This window comes from Hydra vulgaris, chromosome 10 (genome assembly GCF_038396675.1).
Source record: "Hydra vulgaris chromosome 10, alternate assembly HydraT2T_AEP".
Classification (NCBI taxonomy): domain Eukaryota; kingdom Metazoa; phylum Cnidaria; class Hydrozoa; order Anthoathecata; family Hydridae; genus Hydra; species Hydra vulgaris.
In genome coordinates this window covers 51135016-51152063 of record NC_088929.1, presented here as the reverse complement: position 1 = coordinate 51152063, position 17048 = coordinate 51135016, and the positions used below count along the sequence as shown (strand labels likewise).

The 17048-nt window shown below is 31.5% G+C and overlaps 2 protein-coding genes across 5 annotated transcripts; both read left to right on the top strand.

Annotated features, from left to right (window-relative positions):
* The first annotated feature begins 2286 nt into the window (after positions 1 to 2286).
* On the top strand, positions 2287 to 2805 carry LOC136086443 (uncharacterized). The gene has a single exon (XM_065808740.1). It carries the CDS (start codon positions 2287 to 2289, stop codon positions 2803 to 2805), a length of 519 nt encoding a protein of 172 aa, XP_065664812.1.
* Positions 2806 to 4524: 1719 nt separating this feature from the next.
* On the top strand, positions 4525 to 7669 carry LOC136086646 (uncharacterized). Of its 4 annotated transcripts, none has more exons than XM_065808851.1 (7): positions 4552 to 5042; positions 5256 to 5342; positions 5704 to 5787; positions 5934 to 6160; positions 6239 to 6398; positions 7101 to 7184; positions 7487 to 7669. In XM_065808851.1, exons 4-6 carry the CDS (start codon positions 6023 to 6025, stop codon positions 7151 to 7153), a joined length of 351 nt encoding a protein of 116 aa, XP_065664923.1. In that variant the 5' UTR covers positions 4552 to 5042; positions 5256 to 5342; positions 5704 to 5787; positions 5934 to 6022; the 3' UTR covers positions 7154 to 7184; positions 7487 to 7669. The 4 variants fall into 3 exon arrangements, with proteins under 4 accessions (XP_065664922.1, XP_065664923.1, XP_065664925.1 ...); XM_065808850.1 differs by having other exon boundaries at positions 4525 to 4707; positions 4839 to 5787; XM_065808852.1 differs by lacking the exon at positions 5256 to 5342.
* Positions 7670 to 17048: the final 9379 nt, after the last annotated feature.

The following is a 17048-nucleotide window of genomic DNA, read 5'->3' as shown; positions in this document are numbered from 1 at the left end:
GTAGATGACTCATCGAGTACATCACTGTTCATAAATATAGGAAGATCTAAATTATTGCGCTAACGATTGGCTATAAAAAATTGAGTTTTAACTGTTTTGAAGTTCACCAGCCACTGTGAGCCCCATGCTGTAGCAGAAGTGAGATCCTTTTCAAGCTCAAATGACCCCTCCAAGCAATCAGAGGATGTTGGTTTCTTATCACGACAAGAATAAATGGTAATATGATCAGCAAACAATGCCACCTTAGATGTGAGAATATCTGGAAGATCGTTAATGTAAATTGAAAAGAGTATAGGGCCAAGGATAGAACCTTGAGGAACCCCTGAATTTACAGAATAAGAAGAAGAGTGTTGTCCATCGAGGACAACTTTTATGTTACGATCGGAAAGGAAGGATTAAATAATCTTAAAGATGTTGCCAGATACACCATAAGAAGAAAGCTTATTGAGAAGACCAGCATGCCAAACTTTATCAAAAGCTTTTGAAATGTCAAGAGCGACGTACTTAACCTCTCCACCTCTATCTAGTGCACGATAAAACCTATCAGTTATTACTGTTAGCAAATCAGCTGTAGAACGAGAAGATCGAAATCCATATTGATGGTCAGAAAGTAAGTTATTAGATTGATATGAGAAATTAAGTGTTTGTTAATAAGAGATTCAAAATTCTTGCTTATGATTGGAAGAAGACTTATGGGACGGTAGTTAGACGAATCAGATCGCTCTCCTGAATTTTTGAAGATAGGGGTAACAGATCCCACTTTCCACCAGGCTGGAAAACAAGACTCTGATTAGCACTTGTTGAATAGTTTTGAGAGTATGGACGACAGCTCCGGAGAACACTTCTGTTGCAATTGTTTCTAGCAGTAATAAACAGAGTCTGTTTTCTGGAGAATTGTTTTGCTGATAAATATGGAAATAACGTTTTCGATTGGCAATCGCAGGAGCACAGTTTGAGGAAAACAATGGAGGAGAGTGATGCTTGACCTGGAATCGTCAATAGTGAACAAAAGATTCCATGCCAGCCTGAATCCACGAAGTTGTGTAAGATGCACATTTGTCGACAGGAAGACAAAAGATTTCTACCCAAGGGCCATCACGAAGAAAATCACGGAAAGAATCCCAGTCAGCTTTACTGTAGTTGTAAGAGGTACAATAATAGGGGGATTCAGGTGATGAAGAAGAATGAGATATTAGTTTTAGAGAGATCAAACTGTGATCAGAAGCATTTAAGGGTGAATGTGGAGAAACTGAGCACTGACTAGGATCAGAAACAAGACACAAGTCGAGTAGAGAAGGTAAATGATTCGGGTTGTCAGAAAGCGAGTTGGAAAGTTGACTATTTGAGTTAGGGATGGAGAAAGGCAAAAACTGTGGGCTTTAATGCCTGCAGAATCACTGACACTAAAGCCAAGCCATTTGGAGTAATGAGCATTGAAGTCACCGACAACAACTATATTAGCTGATGGATAAAGAGGGCTTGGTCAATATGATCAGAAATAACATCAAAAAGGTGGAGTCTTGAGATGAGGGAGAACGATATAGAACAAAGAGAAAGGCAATAGAGTGAGGTGGTGCTAAACGAAAGCACACGAAAGAATAGTCTGTGGATTCAAACCTAGTTTCACGACAAATGGGTGAATTCTTACGAATGTAAATGGCCAGGCCAAGCATGTGACTATTGGAGTCCTTACGAATTAAAGGAAGATAACCATCAACACTAGGATCACAAGATGAGACAGCTGAACTCAAATTAGTCTCACAAAGAGCAGGTAGGTCTGGTGAACTTTGCAAGAGATATGACTCAACAGAAGAAAAGTTACTTCGAAGACCACGAATATTAGTGAATGATAGGTTTAGAAAACTTGGCGAAGACCACGAATATTAGTGAATGATAGGTTTAGAAAACTTGGCGATGTTGATGGTTTTTTGTGTTTTATAGTTTTTGGTACTTTACTCATTTTTAAATTTGTTGAAGACCTTGACTCAAAGCACAGATAGTACTCAGAACACTGTTTAATAGCCCAAGCAATTGCCTCATTACTACTAATAAATCCTATGCCGTAACAAAGGGCTCCAAATGTGGCCTCCGCAATGCACACTAAAAGTACAAACAGGGACACCACCCATGCGCAACATGGCACTGTTAATACTTTGATATTTTTCAGCTCCTGATGGAATCAGCCTCTCTGAGAGCTACCACAGAGTTCGGGAAACCTGACTACCAGCCGGCCTCAGAACCATTAAACTGAGTTTTAGAGCTGTACCCTCATTAGGAGATAATAGAATGAGTTGCCTAGTCATAAAAACATCTTTGGTAGCTGTTAGAGCACTTCTTTTTTTACCAAGACCATACTTTCCATGCTTGCCAAAAGATCCAAGAACATTACTAAATACCCCGAGAAAACATGTGATTAAGAGACTAGCTAGTGGAGGAGAGTATAGTCATATAGGACTAGAGAAAGGAATTCAACAAGTTTTACAAGGTTGTGTGCTCCCTAACGCAGATTGTCTTGAAGTTCAATTTAGTACGGATGGATTACCTCTTTTCAAAAGCAGTAGTACAAGTTTATGGCCCATACTTGGTATGGTAAAGAACAATATTATTAAAACAGTGTTTGTGATTGGTGTTTTTTGTGGCAGAGAAAAATCAGCAAGTGCTATAGAATTTTTTGAAGACTTTATTACTGAAACTTTGTCACTTCTTCAAAACGGATTAATAATTAATGGAAAACATTTTACTATGAAAATTCACTCATTTGTTTGTGATGCCCCTGCAAGAGCTTTTGTTAAAGGTATCAAATAACATTCAGGTTACAATTCTTGTGAGAAATGTGTTCAAGCAGGTCATTATATTGGTAAAGTGATTTTCCCTCAACAAAATGCTCGTTTGAGAACTGATGCTTTATTTAATGTGTGATGAATACCATCATAAAAGTTCTTATGCTTTAAAACCACTTAATATAGGTGGGGAAACTCAGTTTGGGCTTGATTTTATGCATTTAGGACGTCTTGGAGTTATGCGAAGATTTTTATTGTATTGGAAAAGACCAATTGGTCCGCTAAATGTTTGAATGAGTTCACGAGATGTTTCAAAAGTTGTCTGACAAGTTGTTGAGCTATGTTGCATATATTCCAGTTGAATTTGCAAGAAAACCAAGAGCTTTAAGTGATATAATGCGATGGAAAGTAACTGAATTTAGATTGTTTCTGTTGTATTAAGATCCATTTGCACTAGATGGAGTTCTAACAACAAATTTACTCAATCAGTTTTTGTTGCTGTATGTTGGCTCTAGAATTCTTACAAGTTCTGAGCTCTCGAAGAATTACACAGATTTTGCCAACAAGTTATTAGTTGATTTTGTCAGTAAGGGCGCTAACCAAATGGTCAAGAGTGTTTAGTATATAATGTGCATTCGTTAGTTTATATAGCACAAGATGTAAAACGTTTAGGGCCGTTAGATGAATTTACTAGTTTTCCAAATGAAAATATGCTCGGCCAATTAAAAAAACTAATTCGAAAACCTCAATCACCCATCCAACAACTACTGCGTCGACTTCAAGAAAAACAAATTTTTTGTAAAGAACAAGAAGGTTCAAAAAATAAATTTCTAATCTTAACAAAAGAACATTTTGAAGGAATTCTTAATATGCCCGGAGAAATAAATGTAAGACAATATTCACAGCTTCAAACAGCGCATTGGCATTTTAAAACATCTGAAGGTAACAACTGTTTCATTGCAAAAGATGGAAGTGTCAATCTTATACGTAATATCATTGAGAAAGGAAGTGATGTTAGTTTAGTATGTCAAAATTTTAGCACTGTTTCTGATGCCTTCACTTTTCTTTTGCCTTCTTCAAGACTAAGTATTTGCAAAGTTCTTAGAAACAAGTTTGCTCCATTGAAAAGTTGTCAGTTAACAGATATATTTTTTTAGTAAATGCATTTTTTACCCAATTCTAAAGATTCATGCATTATTACTCCCATTCTGCATTGATTATAATAATATTTTTTTCATTTAATATTATCTAAATATATTTTCCAGATTATTTCTTACTTTCATAATTATTTAGTAAATGAAGTTTTTATTCAGTTTTTTCAGTTTTGTTTATTTCCTTCATAATCTATTTGTTCAAAAAGATTGACAATAAGTTAATTGTTTAAGTAATTGTAAATCTTCTTAAATAATTTTTTGTTTGTTGTTTTAATTTGCTTATGTTTATAATTTTATGCATGATATATAGGTAAAATTTCTGTAATTCTTTTAATAGTTATTTTTATTTTTATTTTAAAAACAAGGATTATCAAATTAGGCTTAAAAGTCAGGGAAGTTTTTAAAAATATCACTTATAGTTTTTAACATATTAAAAATATAATTTTTGAAATAAACATATTATATATATGTATTGCCACATATTTATGGACTTTTCATAAATCAATATGAAATATAAGAAATTATTACAGCTATACTAACAAATTGTTTATCTAGAAATAATTTTTACAAATAATAGATGGCTTTTGTTATTGTGAATTTCAAAGATGAAAATTTTGTGGCTACTGTGCCGTCAACTTGGATAGCTGGAGAAGACAAGTTATGTTACTGGCCACCTTACCGTGCATCAAGACTTGAGATATTGGTAAAAGAACAAGAAAATACAACAGTTGATTGGGAGTGTATCAATAATGTTTGTGTTTTGCATTTTTACGGTAATTAAAATAAAAATAAATTAATTATGTTAATAAATTACATGGTTACGAGATAAAGTTGAACATTTTCTGCTATTTTTAATGCTAATTTGTATTGTATTTTATTTCTATAAAAGAGTTTTCTTTTAAAGACACTTATCATAAAGCAAGGCTTAATATAGCTAAAGCCGAACTTGACACTTCTGCATTGGAATCAGAAAGTGAAAATTCAGGATATTTAAAAAGTCGTAGAAAAAATTTTTTGTCTGATGTCAGTGAAGAAGATGATACAAATATATCATTACTCCCAGCTACAATGTCTTTAGGAACTTCAGTTTCTGATAAAATAGAAAATGGTAAGATTTTATTTACTTTTTAGTACAAACTACAGTGCAAGCGTGTTGTGTCTGTTGCAAAAAAATTATTAAAGTTTATTCATTTCTAATTGTTTGAAAATAAATTACTGTTTCTTACTTTTTACTAAATATTATTACTCAAAATTTTTTGAGTAAGAATATTTAGAAAGTACTTAACATTATTGCAAAATATACTAAAATTCATGTTGCTAGCTTTCTTGAATAATATTGCTGCAACTCTTTCACCTGCTTTCCCACTCCAGTTAAATAATTGTGCATTTCCAAACAAGTCAAACAAAGGTAACTTTTTATTAAAGTATCAATTTATATTAAGCTAAAATCTGTTAACTTTGTACAGAGACCTTTACTTTAACACTTCTTGAAAAGTGACGATAGAGAATTTGCTATTATTATATCCCCCTTATCATTTTAATACCCTCATTACTATTAATTACAAATTGGTTCTAAATTATTTTTTTCTGTTTTTGATATAAATAGAAAAAGAAAATCTTCTAGTACTAGGGCCATGTCTTGTTTTAGTGATTTTTTGAAAACAGCATTTAAAGTCCCTGTTTGTTTGCAAAATGATTTGAGAAATTTTTTTTATAATTTACTCTGCATATCATCGTTCAATAAATACCTTTGGTAATTTTAAACGTAGATAAAAAATCAATATTGTTTGCTAATCCGACAGCCTGCAACAACAGTTTGGTTGATTTTGTTAAAAATGTATCACCTGAAGCAAGTATGTGTTTTGTTTTAATCTACATCAGTTTTTTTTAATGGTTATTGAGTATGCTAATAAACATTTGTTAAATTTTTTGAAGAAACTATTTCTTCAATGATTTATTGTTTTGTGATTTAAGCTTTATATTATTTTTCTTACAACAGCTGTTCCGAATTCAGTCTTGAAATTAATTTTGGAGAAACTTGCAACAAATCAGCAAGAGCTTATACGCGTTTCTTAAGTGCAGCAAAATATGTTTAGTGCTTTGCAAACATTGGTTGCAGTAAAGACAAGTGAGCTACCAAAGTGTATAGATTTAGCTGTTAAAACTTTACTTGATCTTAAAACCTTAGAAAAAAATATAAAAAACAAGGAATACGCTCAATCTGTTGTAAGATTTTATTTACACATTTATCTGAAATATGAATTTCTTTTCAACTTTAAGCATCTTTCCAATTCATTTTTTTAGAGTAATTACTTGGGAGTAACAGGAGGCTTAAATGTTAATGACACCACAAGGTGTGTTTTAGAAAAAGTTTTTACCAACAATCTAGCTAAGCAACTTAACTGGGCCGGGCGTTGCAATAAAACTGGTGTGAAAAATTTGCAAGTTGTTCATTGTGTAAAAGGTAAGTAGTTCACAGACCATAAGTCATATTTGATAAATGTGTATTTATGTATATGATATTTAATTTGTTTTGAACAACTGCCGTGCAAATGAATAAGTCTTTTGAAGCAAATACTGCAAGAATTGAGGACGTTATAAAGTCATGGTTAAAGTACGCAGGGGATCGTGGAGGTGGAAGGAATGCTCCTGAGAGAGGCAAAGGAAAAGCAAAATATAGTTAATTTCAAGATAACAGCAAGAATGATATTACTGAAGATGATGATGATAACAATATTTGATACATTTGTATATGAACTTATCATGAATTATATGCTCAATCTATATTTTTACTCAACTTGTTATAACATAACTTATTTGACTTGGTTGAATATTTTTGTAGACTTAAAGATTTTTTTGCTTTTTTTAAAATTATAATATATTATATAACTTCTTGTCTCTGTATATTATGTTTCTTTCGTATGTTTTGATTTTTCATTGTTTCATTCTTATTTACTAACACGTGTCATTATTTACTGAATCAAACTTTAGAGGGATATGGTAATGTATTTTATATGCATTTGCAGCATTTTAATGGTGATTGGAATTCATATATCATTTGTATAAGAGAATTTTGAAGCATATTACTTCTAGTTTTTGCAGTAAAATACTGATACTAGTTTAATAATTTTCAATAATTTTAATATTTCAATAATTTTCTGTTTAGATGTGGTATTAAAAAATGAAAGCGAAATATCAACGAATGTAGTAATTATTTAAAAAAAAATATTTTGTCGCCATGTTTATGCAGGTAATATATCAAAAAAAAAAATTTTATGTTTTTATTTATGGACATTTTATTTGTATATTCTGCTTATATTTAACATATGTTTGTTATTAACTATTTTAAAACTTTAATATAGATTTTATATTCGATGTGTGTGTGTGTGTGTGTGTGTATGTGTGTGTGAGTGTGTGTATATATTACTCCCCTCCTCTCCAGATTTCTGAACAGTCTTTATTGACGAAACTTTGTGTAAAAAAATAGAAACTGATAAGTGTTTGCTAATAATATATAAAAACACAAAAATATATGAATTCCTATAATTTTAGCATCAAACGAAATTGCAAATTAAAAGATTTCTACCAAATTGTATAACGAGGAGCATTCGAACGTTGTTCTTAGTCTCAAGTGAAGTAAAGATGCAAGATTCGCTTAGCAGTCGAGAAGAACATTATTTTGTTTTAACATGTGTACAAATATTTTAACATAATTATATTGTTTATTACAACAAATATTGATTTTCTCTAAGTAATTGTTTAATATAAGTTGGTTCATTAATCAATGTTTTATTTTAGTTCATCAGCGTCAAATTTTATTTGGATATTACATTTTATTCAACATTACAAAGAAATAGTTGCGCTTTATTTAAAGAAATAGTTACCCTTTAGTTGAAAAAAGTTACACTTTAGTCAAATAAATAGTTTTAATTTGATTGCAAAAGCTTTTTTTTGATTGAAAAGATAAGCACATTTTTTGAAGCAAAATCAAAGTTTTTGCAAACAAGTAAAAATAATATTATTTGAATTATATATTGGACCAACGTCAGAATGCGACGCTGGCCCAACGTCGAAATCCGACGTTGGGCCAACGGTAGCCCAACGGTTGGTTGCGACATCGCGCCGACTATCAAATTCACGTTGGCTCGATGTCAGTTGCCGACACCCAACGAATTTTTCGACGTTGATCCAACGTTGGGTCAACGTCTATTTGCTATCTGGGTATGATCTATTGATTTTCTAGGTTTTAATTTAGATATAAGTGATGAGATTTCAGAATGGTTTGTTGGAGAAATCAGTAAACTATGAAGATTTGGATGTTTATAACTTTTTATAGCTAATGTAAAATGAGTGAATTTTAGAATTAAGTTTATAAACTACATTTGTGAAAAAATTGTTGAACTCTTCGCAGATTAGAGTTGGTTCAGTTTAGTGTTGCAAAGGTAAAATTTACCCCCTGGTAAATTTTGAAATTTTCTAGTAAAATCTGCGCATAAGATGGCACTGTCAGTTAAATGAGTTCTGATCATTACAACATACTCATAATCATAACAACATACAATTATACTGCAGCTCTTTATATATTTATTGTATAAATTTATTTGAAATTAAAAAAATGGTGATTAATAAGATTAATTGTGTGGAATTATTTCAAATGTAAAATCACATAGAAAAAAATGCTGGGTGAGTGTATCTTTTGTGGGAAGCAGTTTGTAAATAATGCAACTCGGATGAAACCGCACCTAGTAAAGAACTGTAAAAATGTAACAAATGATGTCAAACAGAAATTTAATATAAAAGGGAGTTTATTGTCAACTAAACTAGTTGCAGAAATTGCTGTTAGTTCAACTGAAGATGAAGATGACGAAGATCTTGACAACGAGAATAAAAATATAGTAAGCAATATTAGTGATACAGTTTTTCGAGATCGAGTAGATTTTTCTGTAGCAATGCCTTCTGCTAGTAGTTAATCTGTTTTGAATTCTTTATCGGTAGATCTAACTGCTACAGAACTTTTTCCAGGATCTTCTTCATTATCAGGTCATAATTTACCTGGTGTAAAACGCTGGATGGATACATGTGACCGGAAAAACCAAGAGGATTTAGAAATAACTTTTGCAAAAGCAATCTACGGAACGGCAACTGCAATTTCGATGGCTGATAATCCATTATGGATAGAGTTTTAAAAAAAACTAAGACCTGCTTGGAATCCGCCACCTCAGTATAAACATGCAGGGCCTTTGCTAAAATTGTGGCATTTACGGATTGAAAGTGAAAATGCAATTCTGATAAAAAAGTCTCTTGGGTGTGTTTTGATGTCTGATGGATGGTCAGATGTTTGTAATGATAATCATATAAAATTTCTTCTTTCTACCCCAAAACCCATATTTCTCAAGTCATTTCATCCCGAATGCAACCGTCATTCAGCAGAATATATATTCAATATCACCAACTCTGTAATAAAGGAAGGTCATGTTAAACCTATTGCCTTTATATCTGACCATGCATCAAATATGACAAAGGCATGGTAGCTGTTACAACATGATCACCCAGAAATTTTTTGTTATGGCTGTGGGGCACATGCACTTGAACTCCTGGCTACAGATATACATAAGATTCCCTCTATTCAGTTTAACCACCTTCAACACAAGAAAGTGTTTGGTTTCTTTCGAAAGAATCAAATGACATTGAAAAAGTCTAAACTTGTTTGCCTACAAAGTATGCCGACAAGATGGTCAACTGCATTTACTATGATCAAAATAAATAATGATCTTCAAGATATTTTGCGTATTTCGATTTCAGATGCTCGAGTTTATGCTACAAGTGCACCTGATAAAGCAAAACTAAATTCTGTGAAGAATACTTTACATGATACGGTTTCATTTTGGTCAATGAGTGTGTTTTGCGAGCAATTACTGGCATCACTTCGAAATGCAGTTAAATCTGCAGAAGGAGATCTTGTTCGTGCGTCTGTATAGCCTCGTTTATGGAACTACGTTGCCAACAACTTTAAAGAAGTGTTATTAAATAGTGACTGTGAGATTCCTCGAGATGAAATAAAGTTAATAACTGAAGCTGTTGAAAGACGTAGAAAATTCAGTGTGCGTGATATTCAAAAAGCAGCAAATCTTTTGAATCCTAGATTCATGGGAAATGATTTGATAGAATCAGTAAAAAGCCAGGTTCTCTCAAGCATTGTCAAAATAGGATTAGAATTTCAATTATTAGGTGGGGACATAATGAAAGATTTTATGTCTTTTAAATCCCAATCTGAAGAGGTTTATGGCAACAAATTGATTTGGGAAGCTGTTGATATTATCATTGACCCATTACATTGGTGGTCTGCATTCTGTAGAGGGCAACCTTTACAGAATATTGCATTTAAGCTACTATCATTACCTGCCTCATCAGCTGCAGTTGAGTACGCACTGCAAAAAACAAAGAAGCGTAACAGACTGGAAAATGATCTAAGCGCAACAGTAACAAAAGTTGCATAAAACATCAAAGTACAACAATCTTTGAGAAAGAAAAAGAAGCAGACTCATACAGCGCTCCAGTTCATCGATGGTCATATAGATATGAACTTTTCTTCCATAATAACATTAAAAGGTAACATTGAAAGTACATAGTCACCATACATATGCAAAGTCTTTGTTTTGAATAATTGTTTTTCTATATTTTGGTTCTGATGTAAAAAAGTATTAATCATTATGTAACCATTTCAATATACAATGTAAAATGTTCTTCCTTCACCTTTAATGAAAGTATTGTAACTTATTAAAATTAAATTGTATATAAGTACAAGTTTCTTTAGATTCACAACCACCTCGTAAGATCCTGCGAATGGAACCGGTCTCAGTGGTATCTTCATTGGATAGCTCTGATTCTGAATCAGATGGTGATTTAGTCACAGAGGGTTTTGAAGGAAGTAATTCTGACGAAGATAATAATGATCAAGCTGAAGTTGATTTTTGAATTGGCAGTTTAATAATATCTTTATTTTATCATATGTATTATATTTTATCATACAGATGTAAGTATATACTTTGTGAAATGTAAATTTATTTAATCTGCTGCCTATTTGTTTATACAATTCCAGATGAAGTCTTTTTTATACACATGTAATTGAAAAAGTGATAGTAACTCCAGATTGTAGTATATAATCCAGGGCCCGATCTAGAACAACACGTACTATAGGCACAACACAAATTGGGGGCCCCATTGTCAAAATTATGTGAACGAATATATTTGTCCTCATTTATCCTGAGGGAGGAAAGTTTGAGTTGACCTATGACCAGCTACCCAAGAATCATCGCGGCCTTCAAAAAGATTTAACTATTTAAAAATTGAAATAAATATTTTTAAATTCTACTGTTACGTCAGAAAATTCTGATGGGCTTAAAAATTATTAAAAGCTGAAAATTAAGGGGCCCTTGGCCCAGGCCTTACATGCCTTATGGAAGATCAGGCCCTGGTATAGCCGGCAGAATAAAAGGCATTTGGTATAGTGTCTAGTGTGAAGTATGTTTTAACAAGGCAGGGCTCTAGCTAGGCTGGTGCAGTGCAACGGCATCATTAAGGTTTTGGTCCCGTCTAAATTGACCTAAAATACAGTTTAGGTCAAAATTAAAAAATATATTTTTTTTATAGAAGGTCAAATTCTGTCATTGGCCTTTGTTTTCTTATCTTACATAAAAACCACCTTAAAATTTTACTTATTGTGCAATGTGGAAAATACAAGAAGAACTTAAATGAACTGCACATCAAAAACGTTGTGTTTCACTTATATATTTTATGAAAATAAATTATTTTTGGTAATAAAGAATTCTGTTGGAATAGCGAGTAGAGTTGTGTCTTAATACGATGATTAATGTAAAGGCAAAGTACGCTATTACAGTCAAGGAGAATGCTAATTTTTGTTTATTAATTTTTGATATAATCTTATATTAAAAATACAACCCTAATATAGTTTTTATATAACCCTCTCAAAACTTTTAAATTCCTTAACAGAAGCCTTAAAGAAAAGAGATGTTATGCAGAGAAACAAGTAAAGGGTGGTTGTGGCGGTCATTGTACTCAGAACTAATGAAGCGAGCAGTCTACCACTACACCACTATTGGTTTTTACAAATAACAAATGTTACTTGAAAAAAAAAATTTAAAGGAAAACTTACCCAATCTATTTAAAATTTACCGGTAAACTTGCCGGTAAGTTTTACCTGTAAATTTTGAATCAAAGTTTACCGGAAAATTTACATCACTAGTTCAGCTATGTATGTTTTGTTAACTTGAAAGCAATTTGGAGGTACATTATTGACATTTATTAGACATTTTATGCCTTTCCAGGTCTTACGAAGATGTTTTATTTTTTCTGAAAAGAAATTTTCGAAATATATTTTTTTACTCAGTTCTATTAGACTAATTATAGTTTATTTATAGCGTTTAAAGATAGTTTTTAATTTTTATCATATTTTTTTAGTCAGAAATAGAAGTTGTTTAATTTCCTGAAATAATTTGGTCAGTGGTTACATTTGAAAAAATACTGTCAATAATTGTAGCAGAATGATCAGTAACCCTCGTTGGTAGCGTAATAAATGGGCGAATATAATAAGAAGTAAGCAAGTTTAAAAACTCAGAAGTTGCGAAGTCAGAGTTTGACTGTATCAGATCCATGTTAAAATCGCTATGTAGAAAGACAGGTTTATTTTCAGAAGATATCTTTTAGAGAAACAATTACGTTTCTGTAATTTGAATAATGCTAAATTCAAAACTAATTAATGATAACAATATGTTCAGATCTTCAATTTTTTTTTTTGGAGTTGTTTTAGGTGCTTCCAGAAGTCCTTTTGGTCTTATCACAGAGCAATGCGGAGAGCATTTAACAAGAAGTTCACGCCTCCTTCCGTACCAATGTTGCTTGTTAGTCTAGAGCTGGCATCGAACCTCGGACCTCTGGGTTCTGAGCCAGAACTCTAACCACTGCGCCACGGCTGCTCGAGGGGGCCCATAAGTGAAAAAGTGCTTTTATAAAGAGGATATGTTTAAATGGAAAAAAGACATAAAGTTTGTGATGTCAAAGTTATAAGAACAAAATTTATTAATGTCATAATATTGACAATCTACATGAAAAGATGAAAAGTTTTCCTCATCAGAGACTGAGGCATGTGATGTAATAAAATTATTAAATTGAGTATAGATTTTTTTCAATCCCGATGCTGGAGAGTTTAGTTGATAAAAGCAAGTCATCAGTTATAAAAATTTTATTTGAAGAGAAGAGTAGTTTAAATTCATTATCAGTTACATCAGTCAATGGAAAGACACCTTTAGTACAATTTACACACAGCCATGTTGAGGTTTTTGATTGTGTTAAATTGTACCCATGATCATAAAGCCTACTACATTTTAAATGAGTCCAAAAAAAACATACAAAAAAAAATCACATTGAGTTGCACGGCAACTTACACAAATGTGCGGTATACACATTTAACATGTGCTTTATTTTGTTTATTTTTTTGTTTTATTATTTTCAACTGTGCTTTTAATTTTTCTGCAATTGTTCTTTTGTTGTTTTTAGGATTTGCAGTTGCTTGGAAGAAAAGCAATTGCATTTTTATTATTTTCTATCGTGCAAAAAATACTGCAAGTCGGTATTTGTTATAAATTTAATAATCTTCAATTCAAACTTTTAAAGTGGGCACAATTTAAACATATGTTCAATATAAAAAAGTATGAAAAAACAGTCAAGTTAAGACTATTTTACTTTGAAACCGTTAAAACACCACATCTCTTAACTTAACGGTCGCGAGGCAAATCATCTTTTTATTGTTTTGCGCTTGATATCTGTTTTTCGTGAAGCAATAATCTTTACTTTTCTAAAGAAATCAATAAACATAGATATATTTGAAATACTTTTAAAGAGATAAAAGCAAGTGTTTTTATTGTGAGAGTTGATAATGGATTTTATGCTTGGCATGCAGGAATAACTTATTTTGATCGTGTCTTTATTAAATATTTTACGAAGTCTGTGATTAACTGGAAAGTGGAGGTCAATGAGGTTCAAAAAACATTTACCTATTTTTGTTACAACATTTGCATTGAAAGAAGGATTATACCAAATTATCTTGCGTTTGTGATTGCCGTTTGTTGATTTTACACTTGGATGGTATGCAAGTTTGCAGTTGTACCTAGATTTTTTCTAAGGTTTTTGAATAGGAGGAACACTTTATTTAAAAATCGATTTACTTGACGATGCTGCTGATAATCTTAATTCAATAGTCTTAGGAATACTTTTTCTTACATTCGGTGGATGATTAGAACTAGTATGTATAAAATTCAGTATATTATCTGGTTTGTGGTATGGTTGAAAATAACCATCGTTAAGGTTTAGCGTTAAATCAAGTTAACTATTTTCAAATTACATTTAATAGAGATTAGAAGAATGCTATTTTTAAAAATTTGTACAAAATGTTTCTTTATCCTCTCCATTTCCTGACCACTTTTGTTCCATACCTAATCCATCATCTCGATATATACCTAAATTGCTGTTATCCTAAAACTGCGAGGTTTGATGCAAAATAAAAAAACCCTACCAATTCGCAAATCTCCGCGTCATTAAAGGCCCTATAAAGACATCTAAGAATCCTCCCTTTTTCTTATTCCAAGCAGTTCCACTCCTAAATAATTATGATTTTCTTGCATGGTGATTAAAACTCTTTTGTTCAATAATTATTGTTAAATGTTATTCCGCAAAAGTTATTGCATTTTTTAGTGGATTTTCATTATTCGAGGGATAAAATTCATTATTTTATCAAAGACTAAGAACTTACAAAATTGCTTTTCTTTTATGGTTTGAAACCAATGCATAACATTTTGAGTGTTTTGCCATTGGTTTAAAAATAGTTTCTTTCTCAGCTCGGAACTAATGTTGGATAAAATAGATTTTGAATTCTTTCAATCTCATTTTTAGTAGGAATAATAAGTTTAACAGTTGGTTTATCTAGGAAATTCTCTTTATGGTCTTTTAGAGTTATGATATATATATATATATATATATATATATATATATATATATATATATATACATATATATATATATATATATATATATATATATACCCAGCAGGTACACAACGTTATACTAACGTTGTATTTATTTTAAAATTGCGTTGGACGTTACTTAACGTTTATCCAACGTTGAGTCAACGTAATCTTTTTAACCTTATATTCTTACGGTGAGCTAACGTTGACACAACGTTAAAAAAACGTAGAAATATTAACTAGGTGTGGTAAACGATTAACGATTAATCGATTAAAAACCATTAATCATTAATCAATTAATTAACAAACGATAAATCGATTAATTTTTTTTTTTGATATAACAACTTTGCGTTTTTTATTTCAAAGATTTTTACAAACATTTACAAGCGTTTTTTAACGAACAACTTGTGTTGACTTGTATGTTGATTTGCCTTTATTTTCCGGCATCCGGTCAAATATTATTATAAACAAACAAAAACAATGCTTTTTTTCATAGTGCCGTTTCTTAACCACCATTTACAATGTCGTTTGGAAAAAACCGCTCTGAAGTTTGGAAACACTTTTTATTGGAAAATAAAGGTAAATCAACATACAAGTGCAAACATTGTTTAGTTGAACATAAATTCCATTCATCAACTTCAAGTTTCTTGTATCATTTTGAGCACAAACATAAAATTTATTTGACAAAAGTTATTTCAGAGAAGTCTAAAAATATACAGCCAAGTATTGCTACCTATTGTAATAATATAGGTAGCAAAACTGAAGATATATTAGCTCGTTTAACTGCTCTTGATCGCATCCCTTTTGCAACTTTGGCCAATAGCAAAGATATCAAAAATGGCTGGAAAGCTCAAGGACTTAAAATCCCTGATGATCGACATGCTATAAAGACAATTGTTATGAACTACGCAAACTCAATTAAGTTAAAAGTTGTTCAAGAGCTTCAGCAAAAAAAAAATTAAAAGGAGAAATGTTTTCCATTTCTCTTGATGAGTGGACTTCTGGTAAAACTAGAAGGTATTTATGTCTCAATGTACATTGTTCAGACAAATGTCACTATGGTCTTGGAATGATTAGAATAAATGGTTCGTTGCCTTCAGAAAGAGCTGTTAATATTGTTATTGAGAAATTAAATGAATTTGGCTTAAATTTGATCAATGATGTTTTTGGATGTGTTACTGACGGTGCATCTTTAATGAAAAAAATGGGACGAGAAATGGGAGTTATACACCAACTTTGCTACTGCCATGGAATTCATCTTGTTGTATGTGATATTCTTTATAAGAAAAAATGCTTAGAAATAGAAACAACTCAAGAAGAAATAATGACTAATGAGATTGAAAAAAAACATCTGATTCCAACTCTGATGATGAAAACAACACTGAAGAATGCTGGAATGAGGAAAGTAATAGCTCTGTTTCACAGGAAATCCAGTTTAATGAGGACTATGGCATTATCATATCGAAGGTTCGTAAAATAGTCAAACTTTTTAGAAAATCTCCACTTAAAAACGATTCTCTTCAAAGTATTTGAAGAACAAATTTAGGAAAAGAACTCAAGCCTATTTTGGATACTAAAGCAAGATGGAATTCGCTAATAAGTATGTTAAAACGATTCTTAAAATTAAAAAATGTTATTGCAAAGGCTCTTGTTGATATATCTAGAACAGATTTAATTTTAAAAGAGGAAGAAATAAAACACATTTCTGATATTGTTCAGGCTCTACATGTTGTAGAGTTAAGTGTTATGGAACTAGGGAAAAGAGACTGTGATCTGATAAAATCTGATAAAATTATTTTGTTTTTACTACAAAATATTAAAGAACAAAATACTAACATTGGTCAAAAATTATTTACTGTTGTCTCGGAGAGAATTGTTGAAAGAAGAAATTGTAATATTGCTGGTTTACTGTGCTTTTTACATAACCCAGCTGACTTTAAATCACTCTTTAAATGACTCAGAATTTCCAGATAATCTTTTGAAATACCCACATAAAAATAAAATTGCTAAAACTGCTAGAGAAATATGCCTACGTTTATTTCTACATGAGGAAGTAGAAGCAGCATATCAGTCTGAGT

Coding starts and splice junctions, on each gene's coding strand:
- LOC136086443 (XM_065808740.1), top strand. CDS start 2,287: ATGAGTTGCCTAGTCATAAAAACATCTTTGGTAGCTGTTAGAGCACTT.
- LOC136086646 (XM_065808850.1), top strand. CDS start 6,023: ATGTTTAGTGCTTTGCAAACATTGGTTGCAGTAAAGACAAGTGAGCTA. Junction 6,161..6,238: donor AGGAATACGCTCAATCTGTT/GTAAGATTTTAT, acceptor TCATTTTTTTAG/AGTAATTACTTGGGAGTAAC. Junction 6,399..7,100: donor AGTTGTTCATTGTGTAAAAG/GTAAGTAGTTCA, acceptor TTTTCTGTTTAG/ATGTGGTATTAAAAAATGAA.